Here is a 24224-nt window from a genome sequence, read left to right on the forward strand (position 1 = left end):
TAATGACCTACCTGAGTTCAGGTCATTTTCTCCTTCAGGGCCCCACAGGGAAGGAGAAAACCAACCCCCAGAAGTGTACACACACACACACACACACACACACACACACACACACACACACAGGGAGAGGGAGAGGGAGGGAGGGAGGGAGGGAGGGAGGGGGAGGGGGAGAGGGAGGGAGGGAGAGAGAGAGAGAGAGAGAGAGAATGAGAATGAACACGAACCAGGGACACAATAAAAACCAGAACACCAGAGCTGTAAAACACCAAATCTATATTTACATCCACATATAATAACATAACTTTAAGCTGAAATATATCATAAATAAAGCATGTCTACGGTCTGACAACTTAAGTATCAACAATTAAAATAAATCAAACCGGAATGAAATAAATACATTAACAAAAATCCAACGAATTGTACCTCTATCACATGTACTGTTGCCGCAAATGAAAGACACAGGAAGCCAGTAGTATCCCGAGAGTTAATACTGATGATAAGAACACACTGTGAAGTACAAGGGCTGTTTATAAACAAACAAAACCTGGAATTTTTATGCATTCAGAAAATATAACTAGAGAAATCTGAAAGCCCCCAAAATTTCAGCATTACACACATTGACTTGTTTTCTAATAGATTTGGTGATTTTTTTTTAATACAGGTTTAACTTTGCCCCCCATTGTATATAACCTCCCCCCTCAAGATTTACATTTATCATCTCTGCGAGCTTCCTGTATACTCGCTAGATTTAGGCAAAGATTGAGTCAATCATCTTGCAAATGTGTTAATCTTCAAAAATAGGCTATAAAAGTGCAGAACCTAAGAAAACAGTCTAGATTATGTACATATGGCTCAGCTTGTGGACGGGAACAGGGCCTAGTGTACATGTTCTTGATACAAAAGCACTTTCTGCAAGAGCAGACACATCTCAACCCGGTCAAGTCTCCCCTAGGGACCGTCCACAGGCCTCCCAAGGACCCCCAGGTCACATAATCAGAGTGGGAAGAGCCGGGGTTCTATGAGCTCTTCACCCTTCTGTCCTACCGAGGGGGGGGGGGGGTAAGGGAAGGGAGCAGTGCAAATTCACCTTTGAAACAGTTTCTTAATAAAATACTTTGGGTTTGCTAAACCCAAAAACTGTTGGAGAAACTCAAGGCATCAAAGGAACTCAAGTTTAAAACGTCCAGCGAGCCAGCTGGTGGCTGTCTTCCCTCAAGCCCAAGCTGCCTGTGCACTGGGGATATCACCCTGGCGGAGAAACAAAGAAAAGGGGGACGAGGGGGACTACAGCAGCTCTTCTCTCCCTGCCTGCCAGGAGGCTCAGTCAGCACTCAAGGTGTTCACAATTCACACCAGACACACCAAGACTCCAGACACAAACTAAAAATCTCCCCAAACCTTTCACTCCCTTTAAAATTGCTTCCCAGCATGCAATTCACACAAGGAAATTTGGCATATTTGTCTAGACTTAACTCGGACAACTCTCCAAGAAACTGACTCTCACAAGAGAAATGAAGAACTGAGATGGCCCCCATGGAGCCTGGCTCTGCCACCCTACAGAGCGATGGCGTCTCTGTAGGCACGTTTGCTCAGAAGCACCATAGGCCACCCCAGGGCAGGATGCCGGGGTTCCAGGACAACCTGTCCACAGAAGACAATGTTATCTTCCTTGCTGACTACCTGGTAACAGCTGACTAAAGGTGCCAGGTTCAGTCCTGCTGACTCGAGATGCACAGCCATCCTCAGAGTGCCAACACTTCCATCAGCAATTGTGCGAGGACAGACAATGGACTGTGGAGGACTCAACATAATACAGGACAGGGAAGATTTGCTTTAAAACACACTTTAAATGGGAAAGCATAAAGAAGCAGAAACTGCTCAAATCATTGAGCTCCATGAGGGAAAGAAATACACACAGTACTTCAGCAAGTTTACAACGTAGGTATTTACATTTACCTGAGGTGTGAGCGTTACAACAGTCCCCACCCCACCCCACCCCACCCCACCCCAAATGATTTCTTTTCAGCAGCGCTCAAGTATGCAAAAACTTATTTGGTCAATATTTAAAAAAATATTTAGGGACAAAATAGATTTGCAGTCCCCATTCGTGTACAGCCCAACTGCTCCCACTAGTTTTTATTGCTATTTGGTACAAAAGTTAATAGAACTTAGGAGAATGTAGTGTTCCTTCTCTGCTCTGCGAGTCTATGTACAATACAGTCACAGCTTGTTCAGTAGCTCTCATCACGTGCTCTCATCACGTGCTCTCAGAAGATGAACCAAAGTGTGATTCCGTGGAAAGTGTGTACTTGCATCCAGCGAAACCTAAGGGGAAACGGTTGAAAGCCATTAGGACAAAGCACACTGGTTGAGAATCCAAAGAAATAAGCTGGAGAAATGGCCCTACAGTTAGTTACCAGGACTGGCTCTTCCAGAGGACCCAAGCCAGGCAGCTCACAATGCCTGTAGCTCCAGCTCCAAGGGATCACATACCCTCTCTGGACAGTAAAAGCACCTGCACTGACATGGCATTCACTCACAGATGCACACATCAACCAAAGTAATACTATTTTCAACATACGTGAGTCAACCATGGGAACCTACAAGTAAAGGATTCCACTTAAGCTCCAATTTCCCAATCGACACAGCTAGAGACTAAGTTATGTGTTGATGGACTACTCAGGGGATGAGATAATTACACCAAGAACCAGAACCCAGTACTCAGGAAGGGTTACCCAGTGTAATGGCTCATTTCTGTAATACCAGGACTGAGGAAACTGAAACAGGATCCCCAAGTTCAAAGTTAGCCTACGCTGTACAGCAAGACCCTGTTCCCTACTTGCAAAAAGGAAAATCAAACTGGTGCTGCGCAAAAGCCCCTATTCCCTGAAGCTAGAGCATCTTCTCACCTCTACATCACAGCTCCATCCACGTACACACAGGATGGTTTTATGGGACTCACCTGAGTGGCAGCCCCCTCTGTCCAGGAGCACCATCTAAGCCATTTAACTGCAGTGCTCAGGTCCTAAGTCCTCAGCCTAAGAGTCAGCCTGACATGGCAGCTGCCCAGGCTGTGACATCTAAACGGACAGCCATGCAGTGCTGACAATGCCCCCCCCCCCCCCCCCGCCCCGAGCTCAAGAAGCTGCCACTCATACACAACGGAACTGTTAAGCCAAAAGTCAAAACACACCTCTGCTTGCCCATCCCCAGTTCCCTTCCCAGAACAGATAAGGACTTCAGAATGCTCTGATCAGCTCTGAACCAAAAAGACAGGCACAGCTTCAGCTCTGTGTAGACCCAAGACAGTGCCAGGCAGAAGAAGCTGGACTCTGGGAAGCCACACAGGCCAAGGCTGTCTCTTCAGGCTGGCTTGGAGTCTGTGTCTTCCAGCCTCAGGTCGGGAACCTTGTCTATCTCCAGCAGACCTATGGTAACCCTTGGTTACTGGGTTACACGCCCAATTTTGTGCTATAGCAGGAGAGCAGCTATGGAACTGTGAGTAAACAAATGGGTGTGGCACATCCCAATCCAACCCCTTTTCTCAGCAGCAGCAGCTGGAGTGTAACTGCTGAGCCCTAGCCTAACGGCCTGGCTGCAGTGAGGATTAAAGCTTGATTTATTAGATGCTCACTACATGGTAAAGCCTCAATACATTTCACGGGCTGTCTAACTACTGCCAGACACCTATAGTTCCTGAGTACTGTAAATTGTAAAAAACAAAGTTGGGCCACTCAGATGGTTCACCAGGTACAGGCACTCGCTGCCGAGCTGACAATCTGATCAATGTCACCTGTGGTAAGAGAAAAACGACTCCCTAAGACACGCTGCATCCCCCCTCCACAGCACACAAATCACCAACACATGTAACTTAAAGACAATATTTCTAAACTTTTAAAAAGAAAGTTAACCAATACAATCTATTTAAAGATACCAACACTCACCTTTTCCCCCCCAAAACCATCAGAAATCAAGTTTTTTTGTCATTTGGTCGATAATGTGTATTTCCAGCACAGTTCTCATAGCCTCTCTTCTGCAGCATGCTGGTGGACAGGTGTTGATATGACACAGGCCTCTTTCCTAAGTGAAGAGAAGGGAGAGGTCACCTGCAGTCCAGCCCCAGGCACTCGACGGAGGTGCAGGCTCTCAGTCTAGGAAGCAAGTGTCTACAGCTGTCTGTTTAGGACAACACTCAGGGACTACGAAAGGACAACAGTGGTGCACACCTTTAATCCAGAGGCTGAGGCGGAGACAGGCCAGCCTAGTCTACAAAGTGAGTTCAAGGCCAGCCAGAGCTACAAAAATCAGACAGACCGTCTCTTAAAAAGAAACATATGCCAGGACTAGTGGCACTCACCCTTAATCTCAGCACTTAGAGGCAGGGCAAGAGGGATGTCTAGAAGATTGAGGCTAGCCTGGTCTACATAGCCAGTTCCAGACAGTCAAGGCTACATACTGAGATCCTGTCCCGAAAAGAAAGTAGGTAGGTAGGTAGGTAGGTAGGTAGGTAGGTAGGTAGGTAGGTAGGTAGAGGTAGTTAGGTGGGAAGGCAGGCAGGCAGGCAGGCAGGCAGGCAAGCACACACACTTAACCTGGGCCCCAACACGATGGCTCAGTCAGTGAGGCACTTAAGGCTGCATGAGACTGGAGACTGAGGATGGAGAAAGAAAACCAACCCCAGTGTCTACCCACATCACACACACCATAACAAAACTAACAATGTACTCAAGCCTACACAGACCATAAACAAAACTCTCTACAACAGGAAAAAGGGTCAGACTTACGTGAAAGACCATGGAATACTGGACACCTAAATCCACAGGGAGCAAAACCTACCGCTTCCTTCAGGAGCAGGGATGCAGCTCAGCTGGTGCAGTGTTTGCCGAAAGCACGCAACAGGCCCTGGGTTTGATAGCCTGCACCCACAAAGACACATTACTACTTCATCACGACTTTAATGCAATCCACTGAAGCAGATGAGATCTCCTGGTTTTCTCTCCAGCAGGAAGTGGCCAGAATACACTACACTGAGAGTAGTTCTCAAGGCTTCACAATACAAGTGAAGTGGTGTACAGGTCTACACAACCAAAACCTAGAGAGACTGCCTCTCCCAGGCCAACCCTACAAGGTCTGACTGTGGCTGTCTGTGGAGCAGCAGACTCACAACACCATGAGGCAGACAAGTCTGCAAGAGAGACTTGTCTGTCCTCCAAAACTACTGTCCTCCAAGCACTGGAAAGCACCAGAAAGCTCCATGAAACTCTGGAAAAGAAACTATTTCCCTATGGGAACTCCAAAGTCATCCACAAGAGGACCACTCCCCACAAGGCGACCTCCTCAGCAGACCACAGTGTACCAGTGCCACACACACAGTCTCTTCAGCACAGGAACACAGAAAAATCCCAAATCCCACCAGAGGTTTGGAGTGTCGGCCATGACTTGTGGAAAGGAGAAGAGGGTTGTGACACAAAGGCCTAAGCAGGATCTCAATGGCACTCACATTTTGTTTTTTTTTTCCCTTGGGAACGGTCTATATAGCCCAGGCTAATCTCAAAAGCCTCAGTCACCCAGTGCTGGGATGACAGACATGCACCACCATGTCCAGATGGTACCTGCACTTCAACAGTAAGGAAAGAAACTACTTTTAGCTTGTTTTTATTTTTATTTTATTCTACATTATTTCCTTAAGAGAAATTCAAGACTTAATCCTTTAAAGTTAAGCTCTGAAGGCCCATAATCCATTGCTGCATGTTAGGTATGGAAGAATGCTTGCTTGGGCTCCTATGGGATGTGTACCTAAACCCAGCACCAACCTAGTGCCTTGGTAGTACCTTCAAGGGCTGGGCTGGCTCCTGTGTGTCCCACAGGTCCACAGGTGTACAGAGGTCCAGAGGCGTTGTAGGGTTTCTGCACAGTCAACACACTGGGGGACTCCACCTCCCCAGGGCTCAGGAAACGGGCTTTCGGGGCCATCACAGGCGATGGGCACACACACTCTGGTAACAGCGAGGTGATGCTCCTGACCACGTGGTACTTGGGTAGCTCGAAGCCCCTTCTGCCGTTGGGTCCAGGGTGTTCTGTATCCAGGGCCACCACGCTGGACTTGAGTCTTTTGGGAAGTGGCTCACAGAACTCTGCTGTGGCACTGCCAGCATTCCGGTGGCAGTAGTAGTCTCTCTCCCTCCCCTGAGGCCCCCACGGGCCGTCAACCTTCACGGGATACTCGATGGAACCGTTGCCATTACTACTGGCGAGGGAGGACTGAGACTGGGCAGCTGGCAGGGTCTTAAGCTTCAGCTCGGGTCTTTTCACTTTATCCGTAGCAGCAGAGACACCACCTTTGGGCAACAGCTCTGACTGCTGCTGTCTGGTGGCCCCGGGACCCCCGGCACTGGGCTGCGATCTGTGTGACTTCAGGTTACTCGGGGCTAAAGTGCTGGTGTCTGGCCCTGATGTCTGGGGAGCTTTGCTTGGCCCGGAGGTGCCCTGCCGGGCCTTCTCCAGGAACAAAGACTTGGCCTGTGATGAGAAGGCAAGCTTAGTCTTGGGCTTGTGCAGGCCAGACAAGGGAGGCACATCTTTGCCTAGCAAGGCAGGAGGACATCCTGTCCGCCTGCTCCTCAGCACAGACTTGCTACTGCAGTTCTTATGAGTGTCAGGATTGTACCTATGCTCCAGTCTCTGATGCATCAACAGAACTTCCGGATAAAAAGTCTTAAAGGTACAAAAGGGGCAGGCGATGGTGGGGATGAGACACTTGCTCAGAGAGATAGCAGGAGAGGCGTGGAGCGCCCCAAGGGACAGATTCAAAGGCCTGTCCTGGCAGTCAGCACCCGGCTTGTATTTGCAGTCGGCCTCCCACTCCATCTTCTCCCTGTGGCCACCTTCCCGTGCCGGGGGCCCACTCCCCTCTACTTTGCAGGCAGGGATGCTGGCCTGAGGCTCGCCCGCTGCTCTTTTTTTCGGCATGTCCAGATAAGCAGGGGCAGGACTCTTTCGTACTTTCTCGCCATTATCGGCTGCATTTTTATGGAAATCCTGAGTATCCTTGTTGTGTGCTGGTGAGAGGAGGGCGCTGCCCAGAACACTCGGGAAGACAGAAGGCGGCGTCTCCTTAAGCTGCTTGGCAGGTGGGCTGCCCTTAGCATCTTTGGCACCATCAAGAAATCGCTTTAAATTTTTGGTCTGTGCACTGTCGGCAGTTAGTAGTGCTTCCTGCGGCTCCTGGCTCCGACCTTCACTTTTAGCCTCGGCCGCAGCGTCCGCCAGCTGTTTGTCCTTGTGATGTCTCTCCAAGTGGTACCTCAGAGACGTCTTCTGGGCTGCGGCATACTCACAGAATTCACATTTGTACGGTTTTTCACCTAGAACGAGATATGCCACTGTATCATGACATTTAAAAAAAAGCGCCAATATAACTCTGCAAGCCAGACAAGCCATGACACAAAACATGGGTTGTCCCCTATCTGTCAATCTAGAACATCTCAACGGCCCAGTGCAGCACTGAACACTTAGTTAGACCTCTTCTTTCCCAGAAAAAGCCCACTGCACGCTTTCACTGACCTGGCCTCCCCTGCTGCCCTGTGGCAGGCAGTCTGTGCACTTTTTCAGCTAAGGAAATGGGAGCACAGGGAACTACGCAGTGCTCCCAGGCCAAGGCAGGCTCATGACTTCTAACCCATACTGCTGCCATACTACATCCAAAGCAACAAATATACCCTCGCTTCACTCCAAAATCAATCATAAAGTGCTTTAAGAAAGAATGTGACATGAAAAATATTGCAGTTTGTCTTCAGATGAGAGCCAGTATATGGCAGCCATAAACCAGCCTCAAAACAGGACCCCACTGTTCAAGTTAAGGACACATAAGCCACTGAACCACAGACCAGCAGCACATCATCCACATCATCCACATCATCATCATCATCATCATCATCATCATCATCATTTTAGCTAACACATGCTTTAAGAAACAAGTCCTTTACCTGTATGCGTTCTGAGATGAATATTGAGGTAATAGTTTGAACGGAAAAACTTGCCACAGTAACTACACTCTCTCGAGGACGTGAGGGGCTTTGCTTTTCCTCCATCATCATTTTTATCTTAAAGCAGAAACAAAAATATTTGTATAAGTCAGACGAAGCACATGATTCAGGCATGTGGACTCCAGTATTCTTGACATAAAACATTTGGAGAAACCATGAAATAATTTTTTATTTTAGTTCTGGGTATAAGTTTCAAAGGCTAAAATAACATACCAAATGCCATAAGGCAGTGTTTCATGCCTCAGACCCTGTGTTTTTGTTTTGTGCTGTTTTGGAGACGAGGGCTCACCTGTGTAGCCCTGACTAGCTTGGGACTCAGGAATTCGCCTGCCTGCCACCCTACTGCTGGGATTAAAGGGGCGTGCCACCAAGCCCAGCACTAAACTGTGCTCTTCTGTGATCAGATTACAGCCTAGTGCCCTAGTGTATTCAGGGTTTGCACCTTAATCACCAGAATGACCATTTCATGGATGGCGCCTGGCATGTACTGAACCTGGCTCACTGGCCAGAGACCACCTTACTCAGAACCAGCAATTTTATTTGGAGGCAATCAATATAAAACCTAACCACCGGCAGAAAACAGCTTGAGATGAAGAAAGTGACCACTAGAGGGCAGCAAGCACAAAGTAACTTCAACAGCAACCCTGGCTTGGCTTTGGGCAAGCACCTAGGGAAAACTGAACAAAATTTAGCCAAGTTTGGGAAGGTGGAGTTTATGGTTTCCAAGCAATCTCATGGGCAAAACAGACTTGGTTCATCAGAATCTACGCCAAAGGCAAGACTGAAGTGCCTGATGTGAAGGCCCACTGGAGACAGGGGCAACTAAAGCCGCTGAGGCTTCACACTCTCACCAGCCCACCAACTTGCAACTGTTAAGACTGCCCCCTAGTGTCAGCTCTAGCAGGTAGGTATAAATGACCCACCACAGCCATCTCTCAAGTCTAGTCATCAGCCATGATGCAGGAGGTGGTCGATCCCAAGGACACAGGTCCCACCTGGGTTTAAAAAGGCATATTTTAAACTAGTCATTTTGCCTTAGGAAACTGATGTCCAATTACAGGCCTCTTCCCTGTTCTGCCACATGCTGCCTTCTTACTAATTTGCAAAGACAGCTGATCCATATACCTGGGCAAGAGCAGGTGTAATGAATGGACCTAGGCTATCTCCATTACACCAAATCCCCACTAGGGAAAGGGATCCATAAAACACAACTCTTGGCTTACAATGGTAGCAGAGACTTTGAAAATCCAGCACTTTTTGAACTTCTTGAAAGCAGACCTAAAGCACACTGGCTGACTGCTCAGTGGATGCTGCCCTTACAGTCCCACTGCACTCACAGCTAGGCTCACAGCTAGCCCTGCCTGCATGCGGCTATGTCAGGGTGTAGGCTTCCTCACATCACACTTCCTCACATCACACGCAAGAGGCTAGAAACACCTTTGACACACACACGCTGTGGCCTCTCAACATCTGGGCCTACCTTCTAGCCTGGAACTTGACTATGCCGTTCTGTACAGGGTTGCAAACTTTTATAACTAATGTCAAACTCATCCTAGGGAGGAGCGCCAGAGGTGGATAAGCTAATTTTGCAAACAGGGAAATCGCAAGGTAAGGTTGGGCAATGTATAATGGGTCACCAGGAACCAAAGCCAGACCCTGGCACTCCCACTTGTGACAAACCAGGCCAGGGAGCCTCCCTTAGGACCCCACAATAGTGCCCATGAGGTCATAAGAACAACCTCATAGATGGCCTCTGTGCCTCTGCAGTGTGTGCAGGTCAGCACTGGAGATGCCCATGTGCTCCCAGAGAAAGGAGTCTACTGACTGAAGATCCTCAATCAGTGGCCAGAAAAAGAACTAGGTACTGGTTCAAATGCACAGTGGTTGACAGGTCAGACATAACTGTTTGTTGGACTCACCCCGGTCTCACAAAGACTTCCAACACACCACGCAGTGCCACAAACACATCTGCAAGTGTTATCATTAACCTGTGGCTCATGCCCCCACACATCAGGAGTGTTAACTACTTTAAGCAGCAGAGCCCCACATTCTGTAACAATGGTTCAAGTGTGGGTGGGCAGCAAGTCCAGAAACACAGGTGGACTCCATTGCTCTAGGCTCGCACCCAATCCTGTGAACCTGGGCAACAGCTTGTTTCTATAAACACCATTACAGCACACCAAATTCATGGAGCAGGACTGAAGTGGGCCCACATGCCCGGATTTCACCTACAGACCATTTCGGAAGCTCGCTCATCAACACTGGCCTCACAAACACCGAAGTGATCAGAATGCAGCAGGTGATTCCCACAGCAGGATGAGCTAACTGGTTGGGAAGCCTCCCCCGCTCCTTCTGGGACCACTAGAAACCCATGTGAACGTACACAAACACAGGGTCTTGATAGACAGTCCTGGTCTTACAAGTTAAGAACAGGAATGCCAGAGAATGGATACCAAGTCCTGGGTCTCAGTCCCAGAACTCCTAGTATCCTGCACCAGGTCACTCCAGTGCCTGAGGGGGCAAGCAGCATTCCCAGTCTCTACCCACTGTGCACTAACTATAAAAACCTGAGTCCTTTGGGAGCAGAATGTGCAGAGCCCTTTCAGAACAAGACAGGATTTTGGACAGGCCTTTTAACTCCACCCCCTCACTACAGAAAGGAAAGAAGGGCTGAGATGCTGACTACAGGGAATTTAACCACAAAGGACTGAGATTCCAACTTGACTCCCATGCTCCAGCACTGCCTGGGAGGCAGCAGAGTACTCACCCAAATGGAGCCCTTCAGGGAGTCCATCCTCAGACCCATCTTCAGAGCCCCCTTCTCGGTCCACAGCCCCACCATCTTCCATAGTGGTAGCGAGGTCTGGGGAGCAAGTCCCAGGCTGCCTTCCATCCCCAGACATGGTGGGTGACGGGGCATCGGCCCTCCTGTCCTTCTTGTGCACCCTCGAGTGCAGGACAAGCTGGTGGTAGGTTCTGAAGGCTTTACTGCATTCCGAGCAGTGTGTGGGCTTCTCCTTGCTGCTGGGCAACTTGGGATCACCATCCCCAGAAGGCACTTCACTGTTGGCATGTCTAGGTTTCTCTTTGTCTTGTGAGAGACCTGGACAACTGCTTCTATTTGTTTTGGACTTTCCAGAACCTTCCGACTTAGCCCCAATCCAAATTTCTCCAAGTTCCTCTTTCTCTGAACACGAATCCTCATTGTCCGTACTTCCTTCCTGGCCTGACTCTTTCACCTCTTCTTGGGCAACGGCCACTTTTCCTTTGGTGGCCAGCTGCCACGCCTGGTAGGTGGTGAAGGGGTCAAGCTGAGGTATACAGGTGACGGGCTTCACTGCAGTCTCCGGGTGGGATCTGGGTCTCAAGTTCAAACACTGCAGCAGCTCGTCCCTCGGAGATGTGGGTTCCCCCTCTGGCTGGGCATCAGGGGCGGTGCTACTGGCACTGGAGGCAGATTCTTTGGCATGAACCTTACTGTGCTCAATGAGGCTCTGCTTATTCGGGAAGATGAAGCCACAAACCATGCAGATCTTGTAGGGGGTGGAGATGTTCCCAGCTACATGTACCTGAACCACTTCATTGATGGTGACAGGACTCTCCAGGCCCTGCTGCGACTTGCTCCTGGTACCAGACTTGCCATTGTGTGTCCGCATGTGGTTCTTCAGGAACCACGGCTCCTTGAACCTTCTCCCGCACATGCTGCACCCGTATGTGAAGGAGTCCTTGTGTTTCTTCATGTGGCTCTCAACGTCAAAAGCCCCTGGGAATGTCTGCCCACACACATCGCAGCTCAGCTCTTCCTTCTCTTTGCAGTTGTTCTCCTTCGGTGGTTCTGTCGGCACCTGACCCTTGTCAAGAGGACTTAGGTACTCGGCCTCCACACGCAGCACGGCTGGCTCGCAGACAATGGGCCGGTGCTGCATGAGTACATGCTGACTGAGGTCTTCTGCATGGGAGAAGGCTTGGCTGCAGAACATGCAGTCCAGGGGCATGTGCCCTTCAGCTGGGGTCATGCTCCTCTCCTGCGCAGCTCGGAAGGGGACTGCAGCTGGCCCTTTGATGGACACAGCATCATCCACCTCCACTTGGGTGCCTAGAGAGCTGCCAATGACTTCCGGCCCGTCCATGTACGCGAGGAGTGATTGAGTTGGCATGCTGCCTGCCACTTCAGGGTCAGATAGGAAGGGACAGTCCAGCCGTCTGCTGGGGAACCTCTGGAGTTAGAATAAGGCCACTTGTGAGACGTCACTCAAACCTCCAGGAGCCCTGGGCTTGTAACTAAAGTCCAGAGGGGCACGTGTATTCCGTGTTTAGGACAAGCTCGGTGATGGAGATGGGTCTTTGCACAAAGTATGATGGCTGCCCTGTGCTGTGATTCAGATGTGAGTCAGCACGAGGGCACTAGTTCTGTCTGTCTCCATTGGGTGAGTGGCTCAGTTGAGCAAGACGTTGATCCCGGCAATGTGAAGACAAGGGACTTCCAAACTCTGAAAGGAAAAAACAAGACACGGTGAGGAAGGCTCAGAAAGAGAGGGTTCGGCCCATGAGTCACGTGGTCTTTTCCACAAAAGGAGACTAGACTCAATTGCCACACCTTTAACTAATCCATAATGCATCCTGCTAAACATGTTTGTTAATTAAATCACTAGCATATTTCCCAGTCGATACACTTACTAAATGAGTACAAATTCAACCAGTAAGGAGAGTTTAATCCAGACCTCTGCTCACTAAAATATAAAAGCCAAGTTTAAACAGGGAATGGCTATGACAGGCCAGCCAGCCAAAGCTACATAGTGAGTTCAAAGTAAGCCTCGTCAACATAAAAGTCTAAAAAATTAATGTAATAACTATAATAAGAAGTCACACTTTAGGATAGAACTGTTACAATTCTGCTGTCTCAGACGCCACCAAGATACACATGTGCCTCCTCCATACAGACTACAAAAGCCCCAGTATGGTAAGGCTTTAATCCCAGTGGCCAGGAGGAAGAGGTAGGTGGATCTCTGAGAGTTTGAAGCCAGCCCAGTCAATATAGCAAGTTCCAGAACAGCTAGAGCTACATAGGGAGACCCTGTCTCCAAAGGAAAAAAGTTAGAAAATGAGCTGACAAAATGAGACAGCTTCAGGCAATACCCTACAGCCAGTACTCAAAACGGTTACCTACACGAGACACACGAGGTCTCCATCTCAGTCACATAGAGGTCCAAGCCTCAGCACACAACAGAGGAGCCCTTCCTCGGGTCCCCATTCACACACACCTCAGAATGGGCATTGGCCTTGGCCCAGGACTCTGATGTTTTTGGGGCACTGGCGACTGCCAGGTAGGGTAGGGCTTCAGAAGGCAAATGACCTATCAGATGCAGAAGCCACTTACTTTGCAAGTGTCCACATTTCTAACAGGCCTCCACAGACCTGGCTCCGTGTGGCCCATCTGTGTTCCATCAGAGAACATACCTCTCACCTTGTACCTCCACCTTTCACTTGGGCACTGGCCAGGTGGAAGGAGGACCTGACTTAGCACTCTATGGGATCTGCTTTGGAGGCTGGTCTTTCACTCCTGAAGGACTAACCCCTAAAAAAGTCAGTGTCCTTCATGGCACAGAGGGCTTGCTTTTACAGCCCTGCCTCCTCTCCTAACAAGTTGGTTCATTCCAAAGGAACCAAAGGGCACCAGGCCACCTGCCACAGTTCTGTCCTTCTCCTTCTGTGTCCCACCCACTGCACACTCATGAAGCTGGCTCTTCCCCTTCTTCACACTAGGGCTGTGAAGAGCACAGAGGGGGGAAGAGCAGGCCGCTGGCAGCGCTTATCTTCATGTCTGCCTTTATTACAGTCACAATGGAGGACAAGTTCCTGGAGTGCTTACCACCCTGTGACCTAACAGAGACCTAAGTTCTAGCCCAAGTTAGGACCTTCAAGGTGTCACAACAACCTGGGCACTTCCTGTAGTTACAACTAGAGCAAGGCTCACAAGCACTGAACTCTGTCTATGGCTCATAGATCCACACAACCAAAGCACTGGCCGAAAACGAAGCTTTGGACCGATTTTAGATTGCTACACATTCACTAACCTGACACCCACAACCCAGGCAGTATGCTCACTAGAGAATTAAGCACAGCCTCTGGAAATCTCACCCTGCCGACCCACTTCTGTTCAGAGCCATAGGGTTAACTGCAGTTCGAGTACAGTCACCTAGTTACTAGACGGCCTTTCCTCTTTGAAGCTCTAAAATAACTAGTTTAAAATGGCAGAGAAGCAATAGTTGTATCAAATAGTGAATTCCAGGCCTAACTGGGCTATCATGTGAAACCCTATCTCAAAAAGCTAAGAGCAAACCTGCTTGAGCTGGGCTAACAGTAGAGGACAGCAGCGCTGATCTGTGAAGCCTAAGCTTTTGGAAGAACCCCACTTGTCTACAAGCTCCCTTTCTGAAAGGTTACCATCCCTTGGTTCAAACCATGACCACTAAGCCAGGGGTAAGGGTAACTTACAATCCCCCAAGTGTCATCTGAGTACCTTCACTCACACAGCCTGCTTCCTGGACAGTGCATTCTGTTCAAATCTGCATTGTCCTATGTTTTGAATAAAGATTCCTGCTACTTCAGGGAAGAAAGAATGGTTCCAATTTTCATCTCTGAACTCCTCAGCTGCCTGAGGGAAGAGGCTGCAGCTCAAGGTAAAGATGCTCTAAAGATGGCAACCTGAAGCCGGGCGGTGGTGGCGCACGCCTTTAATCCCAGCACTTGGGAGGCAGAGGCAGGCGGATCTCTGTGAGTTCAAGGCCAGCCTGGGCTACCAAGTGAGTTCCAGGAAAGGCGCAAAGCTACACAGAGAAACCCTGTCTTGAAAAACCAAAAAAAAAAAAAAAAAAAAGATGGCAACCTGAGACATGCCCAGTAAAGGACAAGAGGCACATTGCCCGGCCGGTGGCCAGAGAGAAGCAGGGCCTCATCTGGCTGAGAGGTAGACAAGGGAAGAGCAAAGCTGGGAGTACTTCCTCCTTCTAAGAAGCTTCCAGAACAGATTCTAATGGTCACAACTATGCCCATGGTACAGCCCTGGACAGCCCGAGTTACAGCATCTCAAGACTCAGGGACAAGCCTGTCCCACAAGTGCCTACCACCATCCACTACAGTTCAGCTGTGACATACTCTCAGGACTTTAGTTCAATCTAAAATCATCCTATGAGGAAACATAAATTTAAAATTAAAGATAAATCATCTTTCTCTACCATCATTTTAAAGATTTTAAAGTTTTAAAATATAAAAAGTAGCATCCTAAGATCCTAAGGACAGAGTGGCTGGCTGGTTCACTGCTGTTTCTCTGGGACCTGACAATGGATTTTGCCAGGAAGCAGGGGCCAAAGCAGCAGCCATTCGCTGGGCTACAGTGCCTGCCACTCCTGATACGATGCTAAAATGAACCCAAGTGTTCACAGGATTTTCTTCCTGAGAGTCAAAAGGCCACTCCCCATGACCACTCTCTGCAACCAAGACTAACAATTTTTATTTCTAAGTAGGTGTGCAGGTGACTGCAGAGGCCAGAAGCTGGGGGCAGAGTATAGAAGCAGGGTACCAGATTCCCTTGGAGCTGGAGTTACACAGGTGGTTGTGGGCCACCTGGGGTGGGTGCTGGGGACTGAACAAGGATAGTCTGGAAAAGCAGCAAGCACTGTTGACAAGTGAATCATCTCTCCATCCCTCCAAGATTTTTTGTTTTGGATATTTTTGAGACTGGGTCTCTCTACATAGCCCTGGCTATCCTGAAATTCACTGTGTAGACTAGACATACCCTCGAACTCAGAAACTGCCTCCCAAATACTTATTATTAAAAGTATTAAGGTGTTTCCCAGATTCCCCAACACCACCCCCATCTATCTATCTATCTCTCTCTCTCTCTCTCTCTCTCTCTCTCACACACACACACACACACACACACACACACACACACACACAAAGCTGACCAGCACAAACAGCTGTGCCCTGAGTTGAAGCCAGAATGTGGTCAGTTGCAGAGCACTGGCCTGCCATGCGTAGGTCTGGGATTCCATCCCTGGCACTGAACATAAGACTGCACCCCTTGAGTGTGTGCCCTCCCGTGGTCCATCAGAACATGACAGCAGGTGCTCCCTCTTCCTCACAGAGAAGCCACAAGTCTTTCACTCAAGTGTAAAGCGGCAGAATACTTCTCAAGGTGTTAAAATGGATTTGCTGCGCTACAATCTTTAAAGAACTGCAACAGACTTAGGATGGGAACCTATGGAAGCAGCTGTTGTACAGTAACTGCCACCTAACAAATGGTCCCTCTGCCTGAAGAGTGCAGGCAGACTCGGCTTTCCCAGAAGGCTCCGGCCTTCCTGCTGGAGTGCAGAAGGCAACAGAAGCCCAGTCCTTTAAGGACTATTTGACAGAGAACTGAAGGGAAAGGGCCATCACTGCAATGCAAGTTTGTTTGGTTGCCAGGAAAGCAAGTATTCTAACCACACCAAGCTTGTTAAAAAGAACTCTGCAAAAAATAAAAAACAAAGCTCTGTTTAAAAACCTTTTTAAATCTTCACTCCTGTAAAGGCACCACTGAACCTTCAGTCCTACGCTCCAGGCACCGCACTCAATACGCCCTCACATTTAGAGAACATACTGGGGCTTAATGCACATTAAGATTACTCAGTTTCACCAGGCGGTGGTGGTGCACACCTTTAAGCCCAGCAGGGAGATCTCTGTGAGTTCGAGGCCAGCCTGGTATACAGAGCGAGTTCCAGGATAGCCAAGGCTATTACACAGAGAAACTCATGTCTTGAGAAACCACCTGCCCGACTCCCCCCAAGAAAAAGATTACTCAGTTTTCAGTAAGAACCATATGGCTTTGCTTTAACTGCTCAAGTGTGTTTGATATCCTTTAAGTCCCTAACTAGACATTGATGTGTGACTAAATGGACCATGAATCTCTCCCCAGTACCTGACTGTAAAATTACCAATTACACAAGATAGTGAAAAGAAAGACAAACGGTGCTCAAAGCAACATCATCAGGGGAACTGCCACTCGAGACAACTACTATACTTGGGCTTTGAACCACCACTGCACACAGAAATACTCACAGCCACACAGAGCCTTCAGGTAACACATCTGTGTGCTTCCCATGAATCCGTTCTCTCACATTCTTGGTAAGTGCTATCTCCTACTGAGGATCAGGAAGGCATCGAGGACATTTACTCCTCTCACAGGCAGCAATCTGCCTGTCTTCCAACTGCTTCCCCCAGGTTAGAGGTGTCCTAACAGACACGAAGACACTCAACTCACTCTGACCAATGTATTTCTATCTTTAAAACTACAAAATTAGGGCTAGAGACATGGCTCAGTGGTTAAAGGAACTGGCCGGTTACTCCTCCCGAGAACCTAGGTTCAAATCCCAGCACCCACATGGCAGCTTATGGCTTTAACTCCAGCTCCAGGGGATCTGCCTGAGTGTATATGTGTGTGAAACATCTACACGCAGTGCCCAGAGTTTAGGAAAGGTGTCCTGAGCCCCTGGAACTGAAGAGCCAGCATGTGGATGCTGGGAACCGAACTCAAGTTCTCTGCAAGAGCAACAAGGGCTCTTAACCAGCTGCTGAGCCATCTCACCAGCCCACTACATTTTTTTTTCTTGACCTTGCAACAGGACTAACTTCTCCATCAGTCTACCGTAACAAAACCTACCACTTCTTTAAAAACTCCATTTGTGTATTATGAGGGGATGCATACCACACCACATATGTGAAGATCAAAGGGCAGACAATTTTTGGAAGCCAGTTCTCTCCTTCCAACATGTGTGTCCCAAGAATCAAAATGCAGGTTCATCAGGCTTCGTGGCAAGGGGCCTTACTGTCTGAGCTATCTCTACAGCTCCTAAACCTTTAACTTACTTTTCTTTTTCTGAGACAGGGGTTCTCTGTGTGTAGCCTAGACTGTCCTGGAACTCGCTCTCTAGACCTGGCTGGCTTCAAACTCAAAGAGATCTGCCTGCTTCTGCCTCCTGAGCACTAGGACTAGGCGTGCGCCTTGCCACAGCCACGACCACGACCACTGCCACTGCCACTGCCACTGCCACCGCCACCGCCACCACCACCCCCCCACACACACACACCCTGGGGCATAAACCTGTAACTTTCGATCTTTTAAAAAAAAAAAAAAAAAATGACCCCAAGAAAGACATAGGGATCACCCAATGACAGAGAAATGGATGAGATCTACATGAACCTGGCCGTGAGTGGGGGTAATGAAGGGCTAGGGTCGAGGGAAAGAGAGCTTAGGGGAGCGGGAGATCCCACCTGGATCAAGAACAGAGAGGGAGAATAAGGAATAAGAGACCATGATAAATGAAGACAGCATGAGAATAGGAAGAAGAAAAGTAGCTTTTCATCTTTCAGTGACCAGATCAACTTTTCCCTAGCAGGTGAGTGAAAAGGCACTTAAAAAGTTCAGAGAAATTGATTTAAGTGTAAATTCTCAGTTTAAATTCAACATTATAATCCAACTATCACAGGCAAAACACTGCTGCAAGGTAAGGTGAGAAACTCCTGAGAACACTTCACTCCAAACAGCAGGAGACCCAAGGGCTGACAGCAGGAATTAGATCCTGGCCCTTTAACTAGACACTGCCTGATTCAGCCCCAAACAGTTCAGGTGTGCTGAGGGAGCCAGTTTTACTTTCAATATTGTCAATACTAAAAGATACTGAGATGTGTAAACTGGCTTTCAAACACTCCACGGTGATCTGCAAGGCAGCTCATGGGGAATTATTTCCTTGCTAGTTTTCAATTAGGCAGGATGGGACACTGGTGTTCCAACTTTCTCGCAGTAACCCTGCCTATCTAGGGCAACCTTACATCTGCTTTGAGATCTGATGGGGCCAGCTGCACAGAGGAATGGGTTTCAGGAAACTACAGCAGCAAACTCACATTTACCTGGGTTCTCAGCTACACTGACTCAGTGTCTGTGCACAGCACGTCCGTGTACACACGACACAATACTACATCAACAAACAGTACGCCCATTATGTGGCACCAGGAATTATACACTATGCCACCTTTTTTTCAGAAGGTTAAATGGGCAGGGTCTAAATCAAGACTCAATGTAACTAACCAGGTAAAACACAACCTTGAGCAATGCCCTTAAAATCCAGGAGTTTTCCTCAACCTCACAGAACACCCCCTTCCTACATAATACATAAAGCTGAATAAATGCTAACATTGTGTCTAGTTCTTTCATAGTTACCTGTTTGCATCTCAAAGTAAATAAAAATAAAATTTCCTTTCAGTGAACAAGACCAACCACTATTGGAGAGATTTACATGTCAGAATTTCAATCTGCAGCTACTAGGAAATAAAAACTGCCACCAACACTGAATTTTGCCCTTTTTAAATATTCACATAAGCAGAGTGTCAAACAAACCATTTCTTTTGACATAACTAAATGTTTTACACTATCCTGCTCTAAGAGACATTAGAAAAGTAAAGTAAAACGCCACCTCACCATTCAGCACTGTCTTAAACTTGAGAGATCATCACAATCACCCATTAAAAAGGCAGCTGACTTGGGGGTAGTGTGGGTAAAATAATAATAATAATAATAATAATCATCATCATCATCATTGGAAAAGCTGAAGAACAAAAGCCAGGGGTCAACTCATCCCCTTGCTCACCTCTGCTCAGCTGTCTTTTCAGGGTTAGTAATTGTATTTCTCAACTTTAGCATAAAATTACCAAACTGGCCCCAAATTTCCAGTAACTCAATAATGTTGCTAGCCTGGGCAGGAAGCAATGGCTCTTCAGAGGTTGCAGTCAACAAACGTTCACATGTAAAGTTCTCTAGGGAGTGCAACATAAAAGGGAAATCTGTGGTAGCAGCTGGCTAACAGGGGCTCCCCCGATTATTTGGAAGCTAGACATGTCCAAGAATTGAACTCACTCATGAGGAGATAAAGATTTTTAGGAGAAAATGGTGGTGTGTGCCCCCACTCCCTATACACACACACACACACACACACACACACACACACAACTTCCTTAAAGGCAAGATTGCTATCTGCCCTCGTGGTCTGAATTCAAAACCCTTTGGCCCACATACCATTGCAAATCTGTCTGTCTATACTACTGGCTGGCCAAGAACCTTAATCCAGATCACCTAACTGAAAGGCCAGCTTTCCAGCACTTTCACAGTGCCCCCACAACAAGGCCATCAAGGGATATTCCACCACACTTCCCCACAGAGCAGAGGGAAGACACTTCCCCAAGTCTTTGTGTAATAATCCACTTTCTTCCACATGCATTTAAACTAGTTAACACGCTTCCCCTACAAAACCTGGAGCTGAGGTGTGTGAACTGAGGCGCCTCCTGTCACGGCTTCAATTTACATGCCTTGTAGCTAAGCCCTTCCTGGTTCAGAATATTTAATAGGACTGGAATCCTTTAATTCAATTTTGGTAGCTGTTCCACACACATCTTCCAGGTTCTTATTTTTTAATAACCCTGGTGAATTAAAAACTATTCCATATGCTCAGCTGTGATCGTTCAACTTAAAATGGCACATTTTGACACTAGAATACCAGACAGTTTGCCCCAACTGCCTCGTGTTGTTCCTTTTAATTCGAAAGCTGGGAAACCCACTTCTTGATAACTCAGCTTCAACTTCCCAAATTATTAATTACACATACTGCCACGGGATTAAACTGAAATGGGAAATCAGGAACCAGCCACTTAAAAATTATAGCCAGTGACCTCAAAAATCCACAATGGAAGCCACACAGTATGAGATAGGACAATCTCAAACTGTTTTCTGAGCGATTGGAAACAGCTTCCTACACAGTATCTTTAAGGCCCAGCCATGTTTTCACAGCAGTCAGAGAGCAGAGCCTTCATGAAGTTGTTTTTAAGGCAGTCAAGGGTCATTAAAACTACTTCAAAGTTCTTATCAACCAGTATCATGTTTAGAACAACTGAGAAAAAAGAATGTCATTTAATAAAGTGGAAAAGGAGCTCATCTTTTGGAACCCCCGAGGCTCTAATCAGGCAGTTCAGAATTAAGAGGGCTTCTAGACGAGGATGGCGGCCCTGCTGTGGCAAAACATCACTTCATACTAAAGTGATGGTAAGAGAGAGAAAAGGTGATTAGCACTTATCTGCCAGGAGGAGATAGACTGAGTCATCGAGGGCCATTGTGTGACTTAATTATTTCATCAGTTTGGAAGAGACTCGATGATTAAGTCTTATTTTCAAATTTCCTCTAAAATAAGCCCACTGGAAAAGGATTAGGGGCGCCTAGTCACCCCCAAGTTCCTCTGCCAAAAATGGAGGATTACAAAACAAATGCAAACAACCCCCCCCCAAAAAAGCCAGAGTCTGAACTTTCTCTCCCCCTCTTCCTCCCCTACCACCTGGGGGAAAAGAAAGAGAGCTATTATTAAAATAGATTCTTCAGCATAAAGGGGAAAATTTTTCTAAGTGGTATCTTAGTTCCTTTTTTAAAGTAAGAAGTGAAAGGGAATAATACGAAGCCAAGACAATTACTAAACTTCAATCTCACGAATTATTACACTGAAAAAGACGAGATCAGACTGCAAAGTGGGAGACGCGGTTGAGAAGTAAAAGGACTAAAAGCTGGAAACTGAAGAAATGCATCCTCCCCTCCACTTCCTTCTGTATGCATAGGAGGGCAGAATCTTTAGAGGTCTCTTGGATTTTATACTTACTTAACTGGGAAAGTGGCAGGATGGGTAGGGGGGCCTTGAGGGTGACTCCCAATACAAGATCAGGATTCAAAATGAAAATCTAAATAACCAAAAAGCAAAACTTCACCACTGGACTCCAAAAATCTGAAAAACAGTATCTAAAATAAATACGATTTCTCGGGAAGGAAAAAAAAGTCATCTATCATTAAGGACACACCTTAAAAAGTTCTCGGTACATTAACTAAGTAAGCACAGACTAGTGGTCTGATGGTTCTATTTTTCAGACAGCAATTAGGTTAGTTCTCTGCACTTGGGGGGGGGGGGGGGGGCTAGACCTGTTGTTCATCCTTCTCGAACCAAAAATTAGGCGTCTGAAATCTGATTTGGTACCGATCAAGGCAGTCGATCCACTTGGGGGAAAGTAGTCAAGAAGAAGGCTCTGGGCGTCCTTCACTTACAAAGCGAGGTGAAAGGCCCCCTGAGGCCCCTACCTAGTCTCCAGGCCTGGCAAGCAGCTGTGGCTACCCTGCCTCTTCTTTTGTTGGCCTTAATCTCATGTCAAGTTATTCAACCAACTCAAAAGCGATGAAGACATAATTGAATCAACCTGAACTAAATCAGACCTAGGCCTCTTAAAACATACAGCTTAATGGCTCCAACCCATCCTCAAACCAGGAAACCGGCCACGGGATCCTGTGGTACACATGGTACCCCACAGGATCCTGTGGTACACATGGTACCCCACAACCAGGGACCCCAGGCTGGCTCCCTTTAATCTAACGCGTGCTCAGGAATGTTTGTTTCTCAGAAAGAGAAACTAAGGCTCAAGGACACAAACCTTCTGTCTGGGGAGAACCCCCCCCCCCAACCAAACAATAAAAAGTTTAAAAGTTTCTACTGCCCGAATGCGGACCGGCACCCACTGGGGGTCCCAGATGGGGGCCCCCAAGGCTTTGGCTCACTTCAGGAAGCAAACCTTTTGGGAAAAATCCCCGCCTGCTGTCCCCACCCCCACTCTCCCCGCCCAAGAATGCGCTTCCCGTGCTCCGAGGGTCCGTGGCGGGGGCGCCCTTCCCCGTGCGCCCGCTCGCGTCGGGGCTAAACTGAGGCGCTCGGGGCCGCGCCCTCCAGCGTGCGGTTCCGCCTCCCGCCGCCCCGCACGAACTTCCCACGGGAGTTTGCGGGGCGTCCTAAGTTTGGGCGTGAAACCGAACACCTTCCCTCACTTGCGGGAGGCAGGTCCCGGAGGGGGCGCGGACCCCCGACGGCCACGCCGCGCCGGGCGGGCCATTGTCTCTCGGCCGTCCCTCCCAGCCCCACGCGCGGCCCCGGCCGTGGGGATGCGGCCCCGGCGCCCCTTTACCTGCGGCCGGCCGGCTGCACCGCCCCGGCCGCGGGCTGAACGAGCGGCAAGGGCGGCGCGGCCTTTGTGCGTCCGCCGCGGGGCCCCGACGGCGCGGGGCCCCGGACGGGGCCGCGCCATGCCCGCCTCCCACGGCCGCGGGCGCCGGGACCCCCACCCACACAGCGGCTCCGGGGGGCCGGGCTCACCTCCGGCGCGGGGCGAGGGAGCGGCGCGGGCGCCCCCTACTCGTCCGCGCGGGGACAGTGCAGGCGCGGGGTCCCTGCGCGGGCGGCCGGCGTCCGGCGGGGGGACTGTTGGGGCAGAAAGTGCTCGCAGCAGCTGTTGCGCCCTCCCCCCCGGCCGCGCCGCCCGACGCCCCGCCCCCAGCCGCGCCTGTCACGCCCCCTCAGCGCCCGCGCCTGTGCGCAAGCGCACCCCTGCCCCGCCCACCGGTGCCGGCCACGCCCCCCACGGGCCCCCCGAGGCGCGAGCCCCGCAGAGCGGCGCGCGCACCCCGCTGCCGCCCCACGGGCTCCCGCGCACGCGCGCCCCGCTCCACCTCCCGCCATCCGGCCTAACGTGGCGCGCTCGCGCCCGGGCGGTTCCAGTGACAGGTATTCTGGAGGGGGGGGCTGCGAGCACAGCGGCGCAGGCGCACAGCCAATCCTCCCTCGCTGCCTCCCCCCCTCCCTCGCAAGGTGCGCCCGGGAGGGGAGGGGAGGGGAGGAGCCGGTTGCCCAACTCCCGGGTCGCCCAGAATCAGGAACAAAAAAAAAAAAAAAAAAAAACTTGCCACTGGTTTTGGGGAGCTTACAGGATAGCGGTGTTCAGGAAAAGGAAAACACTTTCCAGAGATTCAATGTGAGATAAGAGGATTAAATTTCTCCAAATTAGTATCTTCATAAAGCTAATTGTCTTTTTCCTTAAGACCCTGGGCTTGCGTTTCTATTATAATTTGACGTCTGAATTTGGATTTGGTACCAGAAATCTACTGAGTTTGCATAGAAATTCACTTGGGTGAAACTAGGCTTAAAAGTGGGGTCAAAACAAAAAGAACACAGCCCCCCCCACCCCCCACCACCGCTTTACGCCCAACTCACTTAAAACGTCTCCCTACCGTTTTGT

The 24224-nt window shown here is 49.0% G+C and overlaps 1 protein-coding gene across 4 annotated transcripts; it reads right to left on the reverse strand.

Annotated features, from left to right (window-relative positions):
• Positions 1-256: 256 nt before the first annotated feature.
• On the reverse strand, positions 257-23435 carry Znf217 (zinc finger protein 217). 4 transcript variants are annotated; one of them, XM_059261981.1, is made up of 6 exons: positions 23306-23435; positions 10813-12535; positions 7986-8102; positions 5832-7364; positions 3945-4080; positions 257-2325 (listed from the first exon to the last, which is right to left on the reverse strand). In XM_059261981.1, the coding sequence occupies exons 2-5, from the start codon at positions 12200-12202 to the stop codon at positions 3971-3973; spliced, it is 3150 nt and encodes a 1049-aa protein (XP_059117964.1). In that variant the 5' UTR covers positions 12203-12535; positions 23306-23435; the 3' UTR covers positions 257-2325; positions 3945-3970. The 4 variants fall into 4 exon arrangements, with proteins under 4 accessions (XP_059117964.1, XP_059117965.1, XP_059117963.1 ...); XM_059261982.1 differs by lacking the exon at positions 23306-23435 and adding an exon at positions 23118-23224; XM_059261980.1 differs by lacking the exon at positions 23306-23435 and adding an exon at positions 13503-13879.
• Between the last annotated feature and the right edge of the window lie 789 nt (positions 23436-24224).

This window comes from Peromyscus eremicus, chromosome 4 (assembly GCF_949786415.1).
Source record: "Peromyscus eremicus chromosome 4, PerEre_H2_v1, whole genome shotgun sequence".
In the NCBI taxonomy this organism is placed as follows: domain Eukaryota; kingdom Metazoa; phylum Chordata; class Mammalia; order Rodentia; family Cricetidae; genus Peromyscus; species Peromyscus eremicus.

Coding starts and splice junctions, on each gene's coding strand:
- Znf217 (XM_059261981.1), bottom strand. CDS start 12,202: ATGCCAACTCAATCACTCCTCGCGTACATGGACGGGCCGGAAGTCATT. Junction 7,365..7,985: donor TCATCTCAGAACGCATACAG/GTAAAGGACTTG, acceptor ATCTCGTTCTAG/GTGAAAAACCGTACAAATGT. Junction 4,081..5,831: donor AGCCAGCCCAGCCCTTGAAG/GTACTACCAAGG, acceptor CTCTTCACTTAG/GAAAGAGGCCTGTGTCATAT.